General features: G+C 36.2%; 1 protein-coding gene across 1 annotated transcript; it reads right to left on the minus strand.

The window, feature by feature from the left end:
• Positions 1-19405: 19405 nt before the first annotated feature.
• LOC125388761 (olfactory receptor 8G50-like) lies at positions 19406-20362 on the minus strand. The gene has a single exon (XM_048417078.3). The coding sequence runs from the start codon at positions 20360-20362 to the stop codon at positions 19406-19408; it is 957 nt and encodes a 318-aa protein (XP_048273035.3).
• Positions 20363-20941: the final 579 nt, after the last annotated feature.

Below are 20941 nucleotides of genomic sequence, written 5' to 3' on the forward strand. Positions count from 1 at the left end.
CCAATAGCAGTGCATAGGTAGGTGGGGAAAAGTTAACTGAATGCTGGGAGAAACCATGTAGCCCTACCAGAGCAGGATGGAACTTTACTTGGTAAGCCACAGCCATGTGGCAATACACAGATTAATGGAGATGGATTAAATTGAGATGTAAGAGTTAGCCAATAAGAAGCGAGAGCTAATGGGCTAAGCAGTGATTTTAATAATATAGTCTCTATGTGATGACTGTGAGGCTGAGCAGCCGGGAATGAAACAAGTAGCCTCCTCAGAACATGCTCAGAAAACAGAATTTTTAAAAGAGAATTAGTCACCTTTGCAGTTTCTCAGCAGGCTAATATTTCCTTTTTTAATAATAATTATTTTTTGAAATTTACTATATAGTTAGATTATGTATCCCTTCCTTTTTCTCACTCTTACCCATCTTTGGAAGCCCCTTGCTGACTCTCAAACTCATGGTCTCTTTTTTTTCAACAGAATTTATTTTTACAGTTTGAAAATTTCATACATGCATATAAAATGATGAAATAAATCCCTGTTTCCTCCTCCCAAATTTATGCATTTTTCACTTCTTAAATTTAAAATAATTTATTTTTTATTTTTAAATTTTAATGTATTTTCACTAAAATATAATTGCATGGCATTCTACTTTCTATTTCTCTCAATCCATCTGAACTCTTACCAAAATATTACTTCCATGTCTCTTACCACACTCTCAAATTTACAAAATTTAAAAACTGAGGTGGGGTTGGAGCTCCAAATTTGGAGAGGAAAATGAGTTCAGTACAGAAGAAGGTGGGATGAGGAACAACTAACACTAAAGCTGTGTTAAAATGCCTCACAGAATTGTTATTGTATATTACCTGAAATTATACACAGTAAAAATTAGTGTATGTAAATACGTTCACACATGTGTATGGAATATAGCACTCAGGCTGTCAATCCTCCCCTCAAGAACCACAAAGTAAAAAATCCAATGAACCAGGTATGAGGCACCTCTTCAAATGCTTGGTGAGACTAGTACAAATAGATTCTAGACTATTGTTATTGGCTTTGGTTGCCTCTCAAAGGTTGAGTATAGTTGCTGAAGACATTATTTACCTAGGATGCAGAACTCAGATTATTCTAGCTGGATCTAATCTGAAAGTCTCTTCCTTGCAGTCTAGCTTCCATGGTATCAGAAAATACAGTATAAACTGCCAAAATAGGGAGACAATTAATAGTGCTACCCAGTTAAGACACCTATGAACCACAAGAATGACCAACATGCAAGATATCTCTTAGTGTACAATAGTAGCACTCATATGGATGGTAAACAAGAGTTCTGACTGGTCTTAATGGTTACTCACAAGGAGGAAAGTCATTCCTGGCACCAGGAACATAGCTAACTTTCTGGGGCTAGTGAGGATCTTAGAAGAGAATCTTCTAAAGCCACTCTGTTGGAGCAGCAAAATTCCCACCACATTCTAATCTTTATCTTTGTATTCCATGGGTAAGTATTCTAACTCCCCTGGTCAAGAAGCTTTTCTTTACAACACATAGAGACCTCTAGTGATATTTTCTTTGTGATCTAACCAGTGAAGCTTGCCTGAGGTTTGGAGTGGTGCGGGAGAATTGTCTGTATTCTGTCAATCATGCTTTAAATAAACGCTGATTGGCCAGGCAGAAAATGTAGGCGGGAAAACCAGACAGGAAGTGGAAATGATGCAAGGAGAACAGGAGAATTCTGGGAAGGAGGAAGTTGATTCCTCCCTCTCCTGCCCAGATCACCAAAGCAGTAGGATGTGAGCTACCCCAGCTGAAAAAGGCACTGAGCCACATGGCTAACATAGATCAGAAAAATGGGTTAATCAAGATGTAAGTGTTAGCTAATAAGAAGCTTGATCTACTGGGCCAATCAGCATTATAACTTACAGAGTCCTGTGTGTGATTTTTCTCTGGGACTAAACAGCTGGGGAACTGGGCAGGACAAAAACCCCAACAAGCTGGTCCCTCTCATGTTACATTGGAGTAAGGAAGTAGGTATAGAGGCCAGGCAGTGCTGAGACACATCTTTAATCCCAGCACTAGGGAGACAGATCTCTATGAGTTCAAGCTCACCCTGTGCTACACAAAATTGACCAGTTTAAAAAAGAAACAGAGCCAAACAGTGATAGCTCACAACTTTAATGTTAGTACTTGGGAGGTGGAGACAGGAAAGAATATGGCTGGGCAGAGAAAGGAATGTAAGTCAAGAAGAAGAGACAGGAACTCACAGCATTTAGTCTGAGGATTCATGGAGACAACTAGGGTTTGAGGATTTAGTAGCGGTAGAAGGTCTCTACTAGTGGCTAGCTCCTTTACTTCTCTGATCTTTCAGATTTCACCCCTAATATCTGACTTAGGGTTTTTATTATTAAGACCAATTAAAATTTATGCTACAGAGGTCCTTTTTTAAAAATGCAATCAGACACAATAAAAAATATATAGATCCTGAGTGCCCCAGTCCAATATATGTATCTATATCACAGTTCCTACATCCTTGGCTTAGGAAATAAAGAAGAGTACACAGAATAATTGTAAGGGTCTGGTGTGAAACTTTCTTTCCTAGAAACAGCAGCATGAACAAGGACAGGACAATGGCAATATCAATAGTAATGTCAATGAGGGAAATCTGGCAGGGTCCTAACTCTAGACAAATAACTACAGACAACTAATAACTGCTGGGAGAGGGACAAATATTTGGATTTTTAGTCACCATCTAAAAATCAAACTTTTGTTGGTCAAACTTGTAAGTTAAGAATCTAAATTTCTTATAGGCATTTAGTCCTTGTTATTACTTGAAAAACCACATTATGAACAGGTTTGAGCAGGTCACAACACACCCTGAGCAGTTACACTTCCTTTATATTTGGACTAGAGAATTTAAAATAGTAAGCACACTGTCATTACATTGAACTAAATGTTGGATTTTTTTACCATATAGAAATCTTTGATTTTTGTCCTTCATTCAAAGCCTTTCTTTATTTTATCTTTAGATGACTTTTAGTTATTTTGACAATTGTCTACCAAATAAACATTTTCCTGTCTAAACCACTAAAGAAGGTTTGTTTCTAGACATACATTTATTTGTCGGTCAACCTTATATATGTTTAGGTGTATTTTATTAATCATGAAGTTATAAATGGAGAATGATGCAATACTTAATTTTGGGGGGCCACTTTTTATTCCAAATGCTTTTTCCCTTAGAAATGGGGGAAAACAATGGTTGTGCCCATATATACAGGCACGAAATATCTGGAACTTTGGTTTGGCTGCCTAAGGGAGAAAAAGAAACAAATAAGATGGGCAACAAACAGGGTATGAGATGTACTAAGTCTGGGCTACTTCACTTACTATGACACTTTCCAGATCTATCCATTTTCGTGGAAATTTCATTATTTTGCTTATATTTATAGATGAATGAAATATTATTTACTTTAGATATATGTTCATTAGTGGTAATATTGAATCTTACCAAAACACTATATGATGTGGGATTCCCCTCTGTATACTGTGAACATTTTTTTTGTTTGTTTTTGTGTTTGTTTGTTTTTTTTTAGCATTGGTTAGTAAAGAAACTTTATTTGGCGTCAGAATAAAATTAGGCAGTATAACTAAACTAAATGCTGAGAGAAAGAAAGTGGATTCAGGCAGATATTACATAGCTGCCGAAGGAGACAGACATTGTAACCTTACCGGTAGGCTACAGCCTCAGGGTGAAGTACTTTTTAATAGAAATGGGTTAATTTAAATGTAACAGTTACCTAATAAGAAGCCTAAACTAATATGCCAAGTAGTATTTGTAATTAATATAGTTTCTATTGAATTATTTGGGTCTGGGTTGCTAGGTAAGGAGAAATCAGTTTTCATTTACAACTATATTTTTAGATTCTTGAGAAATCTCTAAATGAATTCCCACAATGACTTAACTAACTTACATTCCCACCAGGGGTGATTAAGAGTTCTTCTTTGCCACATCTTTGAAAGAATTTGTTGACTCTTAACTTTTTAATATTTATTTATTTATTTAGTTATCCATTTTAATGTATGAGATCTTTTTCTTACTTGTATATATGTGACCCTTCTTCAGTCTTGGTGAGCAAAGTTACCAGAGGAAGGTTTTGAATCCTGTGGAACTGGAGTTACAGACAGCTGTTAAACCATAAGGATTCAAAATGAGTGATGTATAAAATGTCAGATTTATAACACAGACAAAATAGTCATGGTAAATTAAACTGATAGGTCATAAATAAAAGTATAAGAATTTCCAAACCGTGAGAGCTGTATGTGTGTGTGTGTGTGTGTGTGTGTGTGTGTGTGTGTATAAACTAGGGATGACCAGTTTTGTGACAAATGCATTAAATGTGGACAGATAAATACTCAGCAATTCATTGTAAGATGTAATGGGACAAGACAGACAGCTTAAGGAAGAGATGGTAATCTCTGAAATAGAGGATGATCACAAAATCTAATGCATAATAATATTCATGACATAAAATCCTAAAAATCTAATAAATCAGATGAAACAAAATGATGGAAAAAAGCAAGGAGTCAAACATGTAAATATGATAGATATCATTTTGATCTATTGAATTTTGATAACTAAGATTAGAAATATTTTGCTTACAAGTATCTACCAAATTAAATATAAATAAAATAGCATAGAATTGTTTTATCATTATATTATTAAAAAGTCCTTAACACAGAGTTATTTTACATAATTTTTAATATTTTTCAGGTATAGTTTTTACAATACAGAATTTTTAAAAAAGGTTGATACAAGAGAATTCTGGAGCTTTATACCATACAAAAGTGTCATGGATATCTCCAAACTTTAAAAAGTAGATCTAAACAATGACATATCAAAGGTATCAAAGAACTATTTCAATTTGCAACAATATGAATATTAAATTCAAGATTATACACTTCTGTATAGAATTCTCCTTGGAGCAGATACTTATTTTCTAATTTATTTTCTCAGGCTGTAGTTCAATTCGATTCAGTTTGAGAACAACAGTAGTATAAAACATGGATTTCACTTTCTTTTGGTACATTAAGCTGACTGATGATGACTGTAAGTACATGAATGCAACAGATCCAAAGAAGACAGTAACACCAGTGATGTGGGAGCTGCAGGTGCTGAAGACTATGGATCTGTCTTCTGTGGAGCAAATGAGGATGCTAGTAATGATGAAGATATACGAAGTAAAGATGGTCAAGGTAGGAGTGCAAATGTTTAATGTACTTAGAAAGAATAAGTAATTGATGTATGTGCTTAAGTCAAAAGAGATCACAATAATAGTGGTTAGTCACATAGGTCTTGCACAAAATGTGTTTCAACATGAGACCTGTGTAAACTGATGACCCAATAAAACCCAAAGTATAAACTCCCACTGTGAGCCAGATGCAGAGATTATGAGACATGAAAATATTGTAAAGAGTTACAGATGACTATAAAGCAGTCGTATGTCATTGAGGTCAATATGTGACACTCTGAAATGATAAAAAGGAGAGAAAAAATAGAACTGAGTCATGCATTCAGGGAAGGATATGATGTTCTGCTGTGTCACAAAACCTTAAAGCATTTTGGAGATAATGGCAGTGAATGACAGAGGTCAATAAAGGCCAGATTGCTGAGGGCAAAAATGAATGGGGGTATGCAGGTGAAAAGTGATAGAAATCAATGTGATCATGACACATTGCCCACCACTGTGATGATGTAGATTTGTACAAAGAGAAGGAAAAGGGACAGCTGGAGAGCTGAGTGCATGTAGAGCCCAGCCAGGATTAAGAAAGTTAGCATCATTTTCCTGTCAGAAGTGTAAAGAAAGAAATTTAATAGAGTGGGTATACCTGTCTGTGTGTACATATGCACAAGTGTCCCATAAAATCATGAAGAGAACATTATTTCATTCAACCTCAAAACTCATGCACAAAACTCAAGTCCAATTGGATTAAAGTCATCAACACTAATCTGACCACTTTGAACCTGATAGAAGAGAAAGTGGGAAGTAGTCTACAAGGCATAGGCACAGGAGACCACTTCCTAAGTAGAACCCCAGTAGCACAGACAATAAGAGAATCAATGAATAAATGGGACCTCCTACTTCTCAGAAGCTACTGAGAAGTTTCTGTAAAGCAAAGGACACTGTCAGTAAGACAAAAAGGCTACTTTCTGACTGGGAGAAGATCTTCACCAATCCCTCATCAGACAAACGTCAGATCTCAAAAATATGCAAAGAACTCAAGAAACTAGACACTAAAACTCTAATTAACCCAATTAAAAATGGGGTACTGAACTGAACAGAGAATTCACAACAGATGAACTTTGAATGGCCAAAAGACACTTAAGGTCATGCTCAACCTCCTCAGCAATCAGGAAAATGCAAATCAAAACAACTTTGAGATACCATCTTACTCATTTCAGAATAGGTAAACTCAAAAACACCAATGATAGCCTATGCTGGAGAAGATGTGGAGTAAGGGGAACACTCATCCATTGTTGGTGGGAATGCAAACTTGTGCAGACACTTTGGAAATCAGTGTGGCGGTTTCTCAGGAAACTGGGAGTCAACCTACCTCAGAACCCAGCAATTTCACTCTTGGGAATATACCCAAGAAATGTCCTATCATACTACAAAAGCATTTGTTCAACTATGTTCATAGCTGCACTATTTGTAATAGCCAGAACATGGAAACAACCTAGGTGCCCCTCAATAGAAGAATGGTTAAAGAAGGTGTGGAACATATACACATTAGAGTTTTACTCAGCGGTAAAAAACAATGACATCTTGAATTTTGCATGCAAATGGATGGAAATAGAAAACGCTTTACTGAGTGAGGTAACCCAGACCCAAAATAGGAATATGGTATGTACTCACTCATAAGTAGATTCTAGCCATAATTAAAGGTCTTTGAGCCTATAATTCGTGATCCTAGAGAAGCTAAATAAGAAGGTGAACCTGAAGAAAATCATATAGTTATCCTCCTGGATATTGGAAGTAGACAAGATTACCAGGCAAACTTGGGTGCATGGGGGGTGGGGGGGTGGCAGTAAGGAGTGATGGTTAGAGAGAAGGCAGATGGGAAGGATTGGGGGTGGCTTGGGGAAATGGGATGGGGGAGGGAGGAAAGGTGGATATGGGAACAGGGAGGTATATATCTCAACTGAGGGAGCCATTTTAGGGTTTGCAAGAGACTTGTTTCTGGAGGGGTTCCTAGGCCCAAGGAGAGATCCCCAGATTGTTCCTTGGGCAGCAGAGGAGAGGGTGCCTGAACTGGCCTTGTCCCATAACCATACTGATAAATATTTTGCATATCACCATAGAACCTTCATCTGGCGATGGATGGAGATAGAGACAGAAGACCCACATTGGAACACTAGACTTAACTCCCTAGGTCCAAATGAGAAGCAGAAGGAGGGAGAATGTGAGCAAGGAAGACAGGATCAGAGGGAACCTTCATCTGAAGATGGATGGAGATAGAGATGGAGACCCACACTGGAGCACTGGACTGAACCCCCAAGGTCCAAATGAGAAGCAGAAGGAGGGAGAACATGAAAAAGGAAGTCAAGACCACGAGGGGTTTGTTCACCCACTGATACAAGGGGACTGATCTAATGAGAGCTCACCAAGGCCAGTTGGACTGGGACTGAACGAGCATGTGATCAAACTGGTTTCTCTAAATGTGAATGACATGGGGGCTGACTGAGAAGCCATTGACAATGGCACTGGGTCTTGTTTTGTCTGCATATACTGGCTTTTTGGGATCCTAGTCTGTTTGGATGCTCACCTTCCTAGACCTGGAGGGAGGGGGGAGGAACTTGAACTTCCCACAGGGCAGGAAACCCTGACTGCTCTTAGGACTGGAGAGGGAGGAGGAGAGGGAGTGGGGGGAATGGGAGTGTATTTGGAGGAGGGGAGGAAGTGGAAATTTTTATAAATAAATAAGTAAATTTAAAAAATAAATTAAAAAATTTTTAAAAAATCTCATACTACTATTGGCGAAAGATGTAAACAAGCAGTGCTTGCTCTGATTTTTTCCCCAACAAGAAACAGTAGTGCCTGTGTAAGCCTATTCATCAAAGAGCACTGTTCCTAGAAAATATGTTTGTAGTACACATATATGCTATGTGTTTCTCTATATGGAATAGAAAAAAAAGGAACACAGAAGATTGTGAAATTACAAACATAAAGACTGACTTTTAAGTATACTATCCTTCCCTGAAAACTTGGTGATGTGAGATTCCCCTCTGTATGCTGTGAATGTCATTGGTTATTAAAGGTACTGCTTTGGGACTATAACATGAGAAAACAATGGCAGTGTCAGAGAGAAACTATAGAGCAACCACCAGAGACATATGTACTGAAACTTTGCTGGTAGGCTACAACCTCATGGTGATGCACTGATTAATGAAGATGGGTTAAATTAATATGTTAGGGTTAACAAGTCAGACATTAGAGCTAATGGCTCAAGCAGTGCTTTAATTAATACAGTTTCTGTGTGTTTATTTCAGAGCTAAGCAGCCGGGAACCAACAAGAGGCTCTAAAAACTGGTGCCCAACATGGTGGACTAAATCCATGTAAAACCCGAGAAAGCTTAAAAAGGGATCCTAAACACAGAAGAATAGAGTTGAGCATAGTTTGGTAGTGGCATTTTCTTGGTGGGCTCTGTTTGCTAGAAACAATCAAAGGCATAGCTCCTTTAAGAGAGGTTTTCCTAATCCAGTGATAGCAAGAAAAAAGGCATGCTGTTTTGAAATGCTGGCTTTCTGGACCATACTGCTAGAGCTACCTGTGGCTCTTTCAGGAGACTGAGTGTTTGAATGGGGTTTGTAAGCAGACTGCTACAACTTTAATTGCAACATATAACAACTGTGTCCCTGAAAATGTGGCTCTGAGCTAGGCTCACACTAAACAGACTTCTGTCCTGCCATGTCTGTCTGGGTGGAACAGCAGGAATTACCATATTTCCCTTAGCAAGGGTGCAGCTTAAGTTTTTAAGAAGCGATTAGCATTTCAAGAAGTGCCTCTGGACAGTAAAGAATTACAGATACACAATAGGACTGATTCTAATATAAAAGGCCTTTAAATGGGTCACATTGTTGGATAAACATGGATAGGCTTGGGTGAGAAAAGAAAAAGGGTATAGAGAGTTATGAAAAGAAGTAAATTGTTTTTAAAAGGTAGAACAAAGTCTTTAAAGAGACAGAGTAAGACAGCCATAGATTAAAATAAATAAAAAAAAAGAAAAAGTCACCTAATACACAGAGAATCTGGATGTATACTATACTGTTTTCTTTGAATTTTTTGACTGCAGAGACACATTTGATTCTGGGGACTGCTAAGCTAAACCAACATATATACTTGAAAGGTATATTGATTCAAAATATGGATCTAAGGATATGTTGATTTGGAAAAGAGGTTATTCTTTTGTTTCCACAGAGGATGAGAACCTGTGGATTTTTTCCAGGTTTGATGAACCAAGATCCCTGAAAGGTAACCTTGAACACCACTCAAAAATTAATTCACCCAATAAACAGCAGGAAGAAGTTTGGAGAAAAACTATGTGCATATTTCTAAATATTGTTTATAAAAATGTTTGTTTACATTTAAAGGAGTATATGCTATAGAGATGTATAGGATGCATGGACCTTGGTTTATTGATACAAATTTAAGGTCAATCTTGTTATATACATATATATGTGTATATATATATATTTCTGCTCTTGATTAAGATATTATGTTTGTGCAGCTCATTTAAAAATGTAATGTATAATTAAGAAATACAGGTTAATAGATAATCATCTATAATAATCAAGCTTGTAGTCATGTTAGTTAGATTTTCTAGATGTACAGAGATGTATTTCAGATAGGTGAGTATTCTTCAAACCTTTCAAAGACTACAGAATATGTCATTTAAAATATTTTAAGAAGTTAGGACTTTTAGAGACAGTGAGACATATCTGCTCCTGGCAGAAACAAGCTATGTCAAGAGGAAGGTGGGCACTGAGAAGGTCCGTCATGGAGTCTGTTAGCCATTTTGGCAAGAAACTGCTCTTGCCTGGACTGCTTCATGAAGTGGACATGCAGGACCTGAAGAGAAATGATTGCTGAACTTGTCTAAAAGTGAGACAATTCTTCAAGTTCCTGCTTCATGGAAGAGTTTTCTAAACATTCTGCAGAACATAGTTGAGACTTCCTGCACCATGAAAAAATCTACTGGATACTATGGGCATGTAGGTTGAAGATGAATTTCCCAATGGTACAGAAGATCTTTGGATGACTGTTCAGGCAGTGAGATGTTGCTATCAATTCTAGAGTTTTGGAAGTTGCTTACAATGAACTTATTGCTTATTTAGGTAATATTATATCTTCCTGGAGTCTTAGAAGAAGTTGAAGAATTTATAGTTATAATTATAGTTTTCCTTAGTGATAATATAAGTTAAAATTGATGTAAATATTGTAACTGTAATTCTTGCTTGATACCTGTTTTGTTGTATGTAATTTACTATGTCAAAGTTAAAACCTTCCTTTTTATTTAAACAGAAAAGGGGAGGTGATGTGGGATTCCTCACTGTATGCTGTGAATATCATTGGTTATTAAAGGAACTGCTTTGGAACTATACCATGAGAAAACAAGGACAGAGTCAGAGAGAAACCATAGAGCCACCACTAGAGACAGATGTGCTGAAACTTTGCTGGTGGGCCACAACCTCGTGGTGATGCACTGATTAATGGAGATGAGTTAAATTAAGATGTAAGGGATAGCAAATAAGAAACTAAAGCTAATGGCTCAAGCACTTATTTAATTAATACAGGTTCTGAGTTGTTATTTTGGGGCTAAGCAGCTGGGAGCCAACAAGAGGCTCTCTCCTCCTACAACTTGGAGCTTTGTATTGTTCATCCCCATTCTTCTAAAGGGAAACTGACTTTAAGGACGTTATTAAGGACTACTTGCAAAATGTCTTTGAGTCATCAATTTTGTTCCCTGATGAGGATGACAAGGTCACGTGTTCCTCCTCAGAGCTTGGTAGAAGTGACTTTTTTATATGCTAGATAGAGATACTAATATCTATCTTATTAATAATGATTAATAAGATCCCACTAGAATCTAATCCTACTCTTCAACTCTTGGGAAAAACATTGATTAGGGATCCATATTCCCTTGCTGATACTCAGACAATCTTGCAAAGTAGTTGTCCTTCCTTCTCATTAGACTGAGTCTTTAAACAGGAATGAGAGAGGTGGCATTAGAGCTCCTGAAACTTTAAAAATACTATATTTAAAATTCTAGGCTTCAAGAAATTGCTAAATGCAATTACAAATAAGAGAACAAAGAAGAAGGTAGACTTTAGTTCTAGGTTACTGACTAGGCCTGACTGACATGGAAGCTATGAAATTTATATACTCCAAACTTGGTCTAAGTGTCTTGAAGGACTTCTTATTAAGGAGGAGAGCTGAGTCCTCATTCTGATAAAAGTAAATTTAGAAACAGTGAAAATATGTATGATACAAAAACATATTTCTCATGATAGATCATTTGATGAAAAATTACATTTAGAGAAACCAATTAAAAAAATAGTCTCATTAGCCGGGTAGTTGTGGTTCATGCCTTTAATCCCATCACTTAGGTTTCAGAGGCAGTAAGATCTCAGTGAGTTTCAGTCCAGCCTGGTCTATAAGAACTAGTTCCAAGACAGGCACCAAAGTTAAACAGAGAAATCCTGCTTCAAAAAACAGAAAACAAACATCAACCACCTTACTGATTCTCTTTCCTCCCTCTAGCCCTTCTGAGTTGTCATCCTTCTAATTTGTACAAATACAAGCAAAAATACATAATAATACACATAATTATAGACTTCTGAGTCATTTTCTTCTAAAGTCTTTTATTTCAGGGATGACCACTATACCTTGAATAAGTAATGTAATGGAAGTCATTACTGGGGGAGGTTAATTATCCTTCTTGCAACATTAATTGCTTATAATTCTTTGCTTAGGTGTGGGACTCATGAAACTTACCTCCTTCCTAGTTAACATGTCTATTGGTCTCCTTTATGCCATTCCTTTTAGGAAACACTATTTCACAATGCACTTCCTGATATTCAGTCTCTTAGAAACTTTCTACTTCATCTTGTTAGTTCCCTGAGACACAGATGCAGGAGATATGATGTAGATGTATCCATTAGTATGTACAGTTGTGGTTTTCCATAATGGCCTCTATATATTTCCAAGTGACTTTTTTGAAGGGTGGGTGTTAGCTAAAATTATCTGTGGGTGAAAGGACAATATGTAGAATATAGTAACATAATGCAATATATTGTAATGTATTATAATATATATTATATACTATATGTATATATACATACATACATACAGATAGATAAAGCAAGTAGATGTTATGTTTGAACAAGCAAAGCATTGCAGCTATCTTGAATTCTAGGGTAGTAGCAGGTAGGCTTTGAACTGCCTTTTGTAACTGTTTTCTTTTGGTATTGCTACCTTTTGTTTATAGAGTTTGAGGCATAATTGAATTCTACCTAAAGGGTTCAAGGACTCTGCAAGGCTTGATAGTGAGAGGAAGTTTAAAGTCAAGATATCTATGATTGATCATTGCTTTGACATTTGTTTTCTTCTAGGAGCTTAAGATAAGAGGTTTTGGCATGTGGAAATTGACTTGCTAAGGTATAAATTGTATAACAATAAAAAGGACCTTGGAAATGGAATTCACCCTTAATGCTTCCCCTTCTGCTGCAAGTCAAAATTCACTCTGGAGTGACCATATTTCTTTCACAGAAACAGAAAAACACTTAAAGCCCAAAATGGGGGCTTAGAGAATGAATTAATTAGGACTCTCCAGGTCTAGAGGAAGAAGATTCCAGGTTTTGGAAGGGTCATAAGGAATTTAAATTCCTGATCTCAGGAGCTACAACAAATGCAATGGCTCCTAAGACAAAGAATCAACCAAGGGAAATGGCCCTTCTCAATACAGAAAATGGAAGGAAAGGAAGTAAGAAAATAAAATTTCTTGATGGAAAGAAAGGAAATGTTTAATAAAGAAAAGAGGAGTTTCACAGTAGAAGGGAAAAGTTGAATTGGGGCCTAGAAATAAAAAAGTCCCATAATCATAAAATAAAGGAAAAAGAAAGACTCTTCCCAGTAGAAACAAAGGAGGGAAAATGCTCTTTTCATTAAAAAAAAGGAAATTATTGATAACTGAAAATAAGCGCTCTGATTACATGCTGCCTATGTGCTCTTACAGCCAAGCATCGAGCAGCACAGAGAATCAGCTTCTGAATTTAAAAGAAAGATGGACAGGACTTCACTGCCACTGCTGCCTAAATTAGCACAGCCTGCCCAGAGCTTAGAATTTACTTCGTGTTTGTTTACTTAATTTTGGTTTAAATGCTTCTGGTTTTTTTTGTTTGTTTGTTTTAATTTTTTTTCCAGATAGTGGTCCCTTCATAGAAGAAAGAAAAAAATTAAGCAAGCCCAACTCCTAGTAAAAGTAGTAGTGGTCTTAGCATAAAAGGCTAACCCAGTGGTTTCTGTTTTTTGTTGTTGTTGTTGTTGTTTTTGTTTTTTTCTTTCCAGAGGTATTGGTCACTCATTGTATGGAGAATGTTCTCTTCTCCTGATTGTTTGATTAATGCTTAAATGAATGTTTAGTTTTCATTGTAAATGAACTAAAGGAACAAACTTTATATTTAAACTATATTATTGGCTATGCACTTGTCTGTTTATCATTGTTAAGGCCTTGGTTCTGCTCCTTAAGTTGCTTTTTGTACACTCTTGTTTAAAATCTATAAACATGTAACACTTGAAACAAAATTGGTTGTTAGTTGTTAAATAATATGGTTGCTAAGGTAAAAGTTCATAAAAATTATCACCTGCTGATAAAGCACCAACAAAAATTATTTTTTCATTGAATAAAATACAGATAAATTATTTGTTCCAAACTATTAATAATTGGCAAGTCACATTAACATTTTCTTGGGGTCTGTAAAAAAGGATCCTCTGTTTAGAATTTTGTATGAATATTTCATGAATATTGCCTGTAGTTACCTCTTATGATTATATAGATTGTTTCCAATGATATTATTTAAAAATATAAAAATACTCTGAGTGTAGTGGCTGGTGATAGAATTACTCAAAGGTGATAGAATTACTCAAATGTTCTTGCTTCCATGTCTTAAAAGTAAAACAGCACCAATATGTAGGTAGCACAGGGGATTTTGGAGGTAGTGAAAAGAAAATATTTTGGCAAACTGTTATTAATAATGACAGGCCACAACTAAAATCGCAATTAAATGAGATTTAAGGTTTAGTGGGAAATAGTACTGACATATTTATAATTTCTCAAGAATCTTAGAAGCCCAAATGGCCTTTACAAGAAGTTTCTGCTAAAATTTTAGGCACTGGAAATAACTGCACTTATATTCCCAAATATTGTTTATAGGTTTAAAGGGGGATATGACATAGATATGAATAATTTACATTGATAGAAATTTAAGGTCAATTTTGCTATATGTATATGTATTTCTGATCTTGATTAAGGTATTATGATTATGTAGTTCATTTTAAAAATGTAATGTATAATTAGAAATATAGGTTAATGGATAATCATCGATAATAGTCAAGCTTGTAGTCATGCTAGATTTTCTGGATATATAGAGATATATTTCAGTTAGATAGGCATTCTTCATATCTTTCAAAGACTACAAAATATGGCATTTAATGTTTTAATAATTTAGGGCTTTTCATGACAATGAGACACGTCTGCTCCTGGCACCACCAATCTACTTCAAGAGGAAGATGGGCATCAAAGAGTCTCCTTATAGAGTTTGATAGCCATATGGGCAAGAAACTGCTCTTGCCTGGACTGATGCATAAACTGGACACAAAGACCCCGCTGAGAGAGGACTGCTAAACTTGCCTAAAAGTGAGATAATCCTTCGGGGTTCCTGATTCATGAAAGAGTCTGTGAGACATTCTGCAGAACACGGCAGATAATGACTAAACTGTCTTTGAAATTTCCTGCTTCATGGAAATGTCTGCTGGATACCATGGACCTTTAGGCCAAAGATGGATGCCCCAATGGTACAACAAAACTTTGGATGACTGTCCAGGCAACGAGATGTCTCTGTCATTTCTAGAGTTTTGGAAGTTGCTTACTTCTTGTTTACTTAGGTAATATTATATCCTTCTGGAGTCTTTGATGGAGTTGAAGAATGGTTAGTTATAATTGTAGTTTTCTTAGCTATGATAAAAGATAAAGTAGATATAAATATTATAACTATAATTCTTGTTTTATAACTGTTTTGCTATATGTAATTTTACTATGTTAAAATAAAAGCCTTTCTTTTTTGTTTAAACAAAAAAAGGGAACATGATGAAGGAGGGTCTTCTGTCTATTTGATACTTTCATTGGTTAATTAATAAAGAAAACTGCCTGGCCTGATAGGTCAGAACATAGGTAGGTGGGGATGACAGAACTAAATGCTGGGAAGAAGGCAATGAGGCTGTCGCCATGATTCTCTAACCCTAGAAGGATGCAGGTTAGGATCTTTCCTGGTAAGCCACGACCTCGTGGTGCCATATAGATCATTAGATATGGGCTGAATCAAGATGTGAGAGTTAGCCAATAAGGGGCTACAGATAATGGACCAGGCAGTGTTTAAATAAATACAGTGTAGAGGTAATTATTTCGGATAAAGCTAGTTGGGCGGGCGGTGGGAAGTAGCCCATTCCTTCCATTTACACTGGAACATTATTTCAAGTTTAACAAAATGTAGAGTAGATCAAATGTATAGGACTTAAAGGACAAGTTGTGATGCTAAAACTTTATGTGTCTGATATAGCCATGAATTTATGGGGAAGAGATTTGTTACAACAATGGGGATCATAAATTAATATTCTTACCATTTCAGAAACAGCTTATAAAATGATATTTAAAATTAGAATGTTTCTTTAAAATGTACTGGAAAGAATTATCAAGAAAAGTCACAGGTAACATGGGTTATTCAACAATAGGACAGAATAACAACTGGCTATTTAAACTTGGAATAGGAGCCACTTCTGGTAGTTCAATGCTCTGTCTTTCAAGCATCTAACTAATAAGCCTCTATAGGTAGAACAAAGTCACTTAACTAAAGAAAACTGCAGTTACTTGAACAGTTAGCAAAAGAATAGATAGATGCTAAGCACATTAAGGACAGAGACCCACATTGGAGCACTGGACTGAGCCCCCAAGGTCCAAATGAGGAACAAAAGGAGGGAGAACATGAGCAAGGAAGTCAGGAGGGATGCTCTCACCCACTGAGATGGCAGGGCTGATCTAATGGGAGCTCACCAAGGCCAGTTGAACTGGAACTGATGGAGCATGTGATCAAACTAGACTCTCTGAATGTGGCTGACAATGAGGGCTGACTGAGAAACCAAGGACAATGGCACAGATTTCTGATTCAACTGCATGTACTGGCTTTGTGAGAGCCTAGTCTGTTTGGATGCACACCAACCTAGACCTGGATGAAGGGTAGGAATTATTGTATTGAAGAATACTGCTACAATAGCTAGACAGATGCTTCATGAAAAATTTTCAAAATTCTGAATTCATTAGAATTCATAAGAATTCATAAGAATCATAAGAATTCTACTTAACTTTGGACTCAACAAAATAAAAGAGAGAGTGATGTAGTTATTAAAATAGTCTATTTGAGACAAGCTGTTATACTATTGGTACGTCAGTTAGAAATATTGAGGAAACATAAAATTAAGATTAAATTGGAATGTTACATTCTTGTGCGGGAAAATTATCTGTATTCTGTCAATCATGTATTTTAATAAAACGCTGATTGGCCAGGCAGGAAGTATAGGTGGGTCAACCAGACAGGAAGTATAGGCGGGGCGATGAGAACAGGAATATTCTGGGAAGCAGGAAGCTCCCTCTGCCATTCCTGCCCAGACCACTGAAGAGGCAACATGTGAGCTGACAGCTGAAAAGGATACCAAGCCATATGGCTAATATAGATCAGAATAATTGGTTAAGATAAGTCATAAGAACTAATAAGTAGCCTGACCTAATGGGCCAATCAGCTTTATAACTTATAGAGATCTCTGTGTGATTGATTTTCTTTGGGATATGCCGGCTGTGTGGTACCGGGCGGGACAGAAACTCCAACATGCCAGGCCCTCATATTCCAGATGGTGCCCAACGTGGGGCGCCAGATGAAGGCATAAGTCACAAACAATCCCACTCCTGATACCAGTTTGGAATTATGATTAATAGAATGGTTATTTATTCAAAAGGGAAAAAACTTACAGATTACCGTCCCAGACAACAGCCCCTCTGCGTGAACAGGAAAGGAGTCTAGGAGCCAGAGAGAGAGTGGAGGACAGCCGCTGCTTTTTTGAAGAGAGAGAGAGACCATGCCCCAGTGGGCTGGTATCTCAGCAGCTATTGGCTGAAGGAGCAAAAGGAGCTCCCATAGCACATTCTATTATGTTTACCTTTAAGTTTCAATAGTTGCATGTGTGAGGGGGAAAAGGTTAAGATGCATTGGGCAAGGCATTCTAATTCTTCTTAAATAATATATTATTTACAGAAAGAAATTAAGAAAACTTTTCTAAAAGTTTCCCTTATGTGACAGGAATGATTGCTATAGAAAGCTTGCAGATATATTAGCCTTATTCATCCCTATTTACCATTTTAATAGATTTCTTGTTCTAGAGATCAGTATACTTGTTCTAGCAGTAATAGCTTTATTTAATGTGTTTGGGCTTACTAGTGTAAGATTATAAATCAAAATGCTGGAGAAAAAGCTGTATTTACTGCAAGTCTAAGTAATACATCTTTCTCTCCCTCCCTCCCTCCTTCTCTCTCTCTCTCTCTCTCTCTCTCTCTCTCTCTCTCTCTCTCTCGTGTGTGTGTGTGCGTGTGTGTAAATTAAACCACTTGGGCTGATAATGCTCCCCACAACAACCAGAGACTAGCAAACTCTCCAGTCATTGGCATAGAATCTTTTGAATGGTTTCATCAAGAAAGTCCAAGTGACTCCCAAGATAATGCAAACTGACCATGTAACAATGTAGTTTTTTTCACCTCTAACTTTATATTTATTGATCCATCATTATAGATAACCCTGATTAATTCCAGAAATCAAAAGTCAACAGATTCACAGTTCTAGAGAGTAAACAGATGGAAATTATTTTGTATTGGTTTTGAATTAAGCACAAACATTCATTGTCTTCCGTGAGGTCCCATTAAAATCACAGTTAAAAAAAATTATAAAAAAGCATAAGCAGTACAAGGGATGTCAGTAGAGTAAGCATCTAACTGCAAAGCTGAAAACACTGAAGGAATTGAAGGGCTGAATCATTTTATTTCCAACAGCATAAAGGCAAACAAACAACAAAATGCTATCAGTTTTCTGACATGTTTTCCTTGTTGAAATCAGTCAATACTCTGGTTGATAAGAAGTCTTAGTTAAGAGCATCAATGGACTCTAAAAGAAAGAGAGGGAGAGAGGCATAGAATCTAGTGACTGTTCTGAAATGGAGTTCTTCAGTGACCTTGGGCATAGACATTATCATTTCCTACTACAACTTTTTTTATTATTGTTGTTATCGGTAATCTCTCCTTGATGTATTGAATCAAAGACCTAACTGAATAAAATCATAGTAAACACATTTATATTAAAATTGGTCTACTTTCTGGCCCATTCTTTTTCTTCTCAATTGATAGTGATATTCTAAATGACACTTGCCAATAGTGAGATAAAATGTCAAATTTTATCATTTGCCAAGTGAATAATGACATGAATGTATGCTGCTATGAATGGTGAATAAATATAATTTCTGAGTCTGAACTGCATAAAGGTAGGAAAGAAAAACACCATAACTCTACATGTCTAGAAATATGTATATAGAATTATGTGAAATTGAGGAGTAGTCAAAAGGCAGTGTAATGAATGTTGTAGAGATAATAAGTATTCATAATGATTCTGTTCCTTCTTTTTAATATTTGTACCTCTATTTTAAGATAATGAATCAACTTTTTTGTAGGAATATGACAGAGTGTATCCTTTGGTTACATATACACTAAAAAAGTTCTATATTCTTTTCAAATCTCAGAGTTACAAATTGTTTATTTCAAATACTTAATGATGCAAATCAGAAATCTACATTTCAAATCATTTGCCAATAAATGAATGCCATCTACAATGCATTGAAGCAACCAAACAGTATTGAATAAATTTACTTTCAAATTAATTTAAGTGAACTTTGTCTAAAAAGACCTGGGTCAATTAAGCAAATATAAGCAACCACACAAAGGGCTATAAAGAATATTCGGGAGATTATATAAGTTGTTATCTGTGAATAAACTCTATTGCTAAGGAAAACTGTTCTTTGTTAAGAAAAAACTTATGTTTTCTAGTAACTTATTTAGGGCAACTTTGACATCTTTATTTCTCAGGCTGTAGATCATAGGATTCAACATAGGCACAACAATGGTATAAAACACAGATGACAATTTCCCTTGGGTCAGTGAGCTGAATGATGATGGCTGAAGATACATGAAAGCTAAAGAACCATAGAAAATGGCAACAGCCAAGATGTGAGAACTACATGTGCTGAAGGCCTTAGATCTGCCCCCAGTGGATTGAATGTGGAGGATGCTGAATATGATAAACATGTAAGATCCAAGAATGGTCATAGCCGGTAAAATAATGTTAAATGCACTAAAGGACAATGCTAGTACTTCATTGATAAATGTACTAGAGCAAGAGAGCTCCAGTAATGGGAAAAGATCACAGAAGTAATGCCTTATTATATTAGCCTTACAGAAAAGCACTCTTAGCAGGAAGACAGTGTGAGCAGTGGCACTTAGTAAGCCCATACCATATACCCAGGCTATCATCCATAAACAGACTTGATAGGACATGGCTACATTGTAAAGCAAAGGGTTAGAAATAGCCACATAGCGGTCATATGCCATTGCAGCCAACATGTGACATTCTGCAACAGCAAAAGCACAGAAGAAGTAGAATTGAGCCATGCATTCTGGATAGGGGATGACATTCTTGTCTGTCACAAAGTTTACCAGCATTTTGGGAGTAATTACAGTGGATTGACAGCAATCAATAAAGGACAGACTGCTGAGTAAATAATACATGGGTGTGTGTAAATGAGAACTAAACATAATCAAGATGATCATGCCCAGATTTCCCACAACTGTAATCAAATAGAGTCCTAGAAAGATGATGAATAGGGGTGCCTGGAGCTCTGGATTCTTTGTTAACCCATTGAGGATGAATTCAGTCACTGTTGTTTGATTTACTTCGTCCATTCTCTTTTGGAAACTCCATTTAAGAAGAAATTTTATATAGAAGTAAGGATTGAGTATCCATTGTCATATCACTCAATAAATTTTAATAGAATTAAAATATGTTCAGGTATCTCAAATCATGTGTCATCTTCTTTTCTAGTGAAGGAGTCATAGATTTTGTAGACCTGGAAAAAGGAAATATACAAGGAAATAATCATAGAGATTATTACATATTTTGCCCTTATCCTAGGAATTATATGTACTGCTAACCATTTCCTATCAAATGAAAACCACTCTAGCACCCTCTATCGGCTGTTTCATGCATTTCTCATGAATTATTAATAGTTTCTATCTTTTGGTAGAAAATGTTCTATATGCGGTAAAGGAAATATACCGTGCACAAGACATCCAAAATTACAATTAGTGGTGAAGAAATTGAAAATTCTTTTTTTTTAGGATAGTATCAAGAAGGAATTTCAGTGAGTACTGAAAATTTGCCCGTGTTTAATTTCCTACTGGCTAATATACACCTGATTTCAAAAGGTAGGAGTAGAACAAAAGGACTGCATTAACATACAAATTGAAAGTTTTGGAGTACAT

This window comes from Myodes glareolus, chromosome 4, assembly GCF_982192425.1.
Source record: "Myodes glareolus chromosome 4, mMyoGla1.1, whole genome shotgun sequence".
NCBI classification, from domain to species: domain Eukaryota; kingdom Metazoa; phylum Chordata; class Mammalia; order Rodentia; family Cricetidae; genus Myodes; species Myodes glareolus.

What these genes read in the sequence shown, in the direction of transcription:
- LOC125388761 (XM_048417078.3), bottom strand. Translation starts at nt 20,362, where the DNA reads ATGGACGAAGTAAATCAAACAACAGTGACTGAATTCATCCTCAATGGG.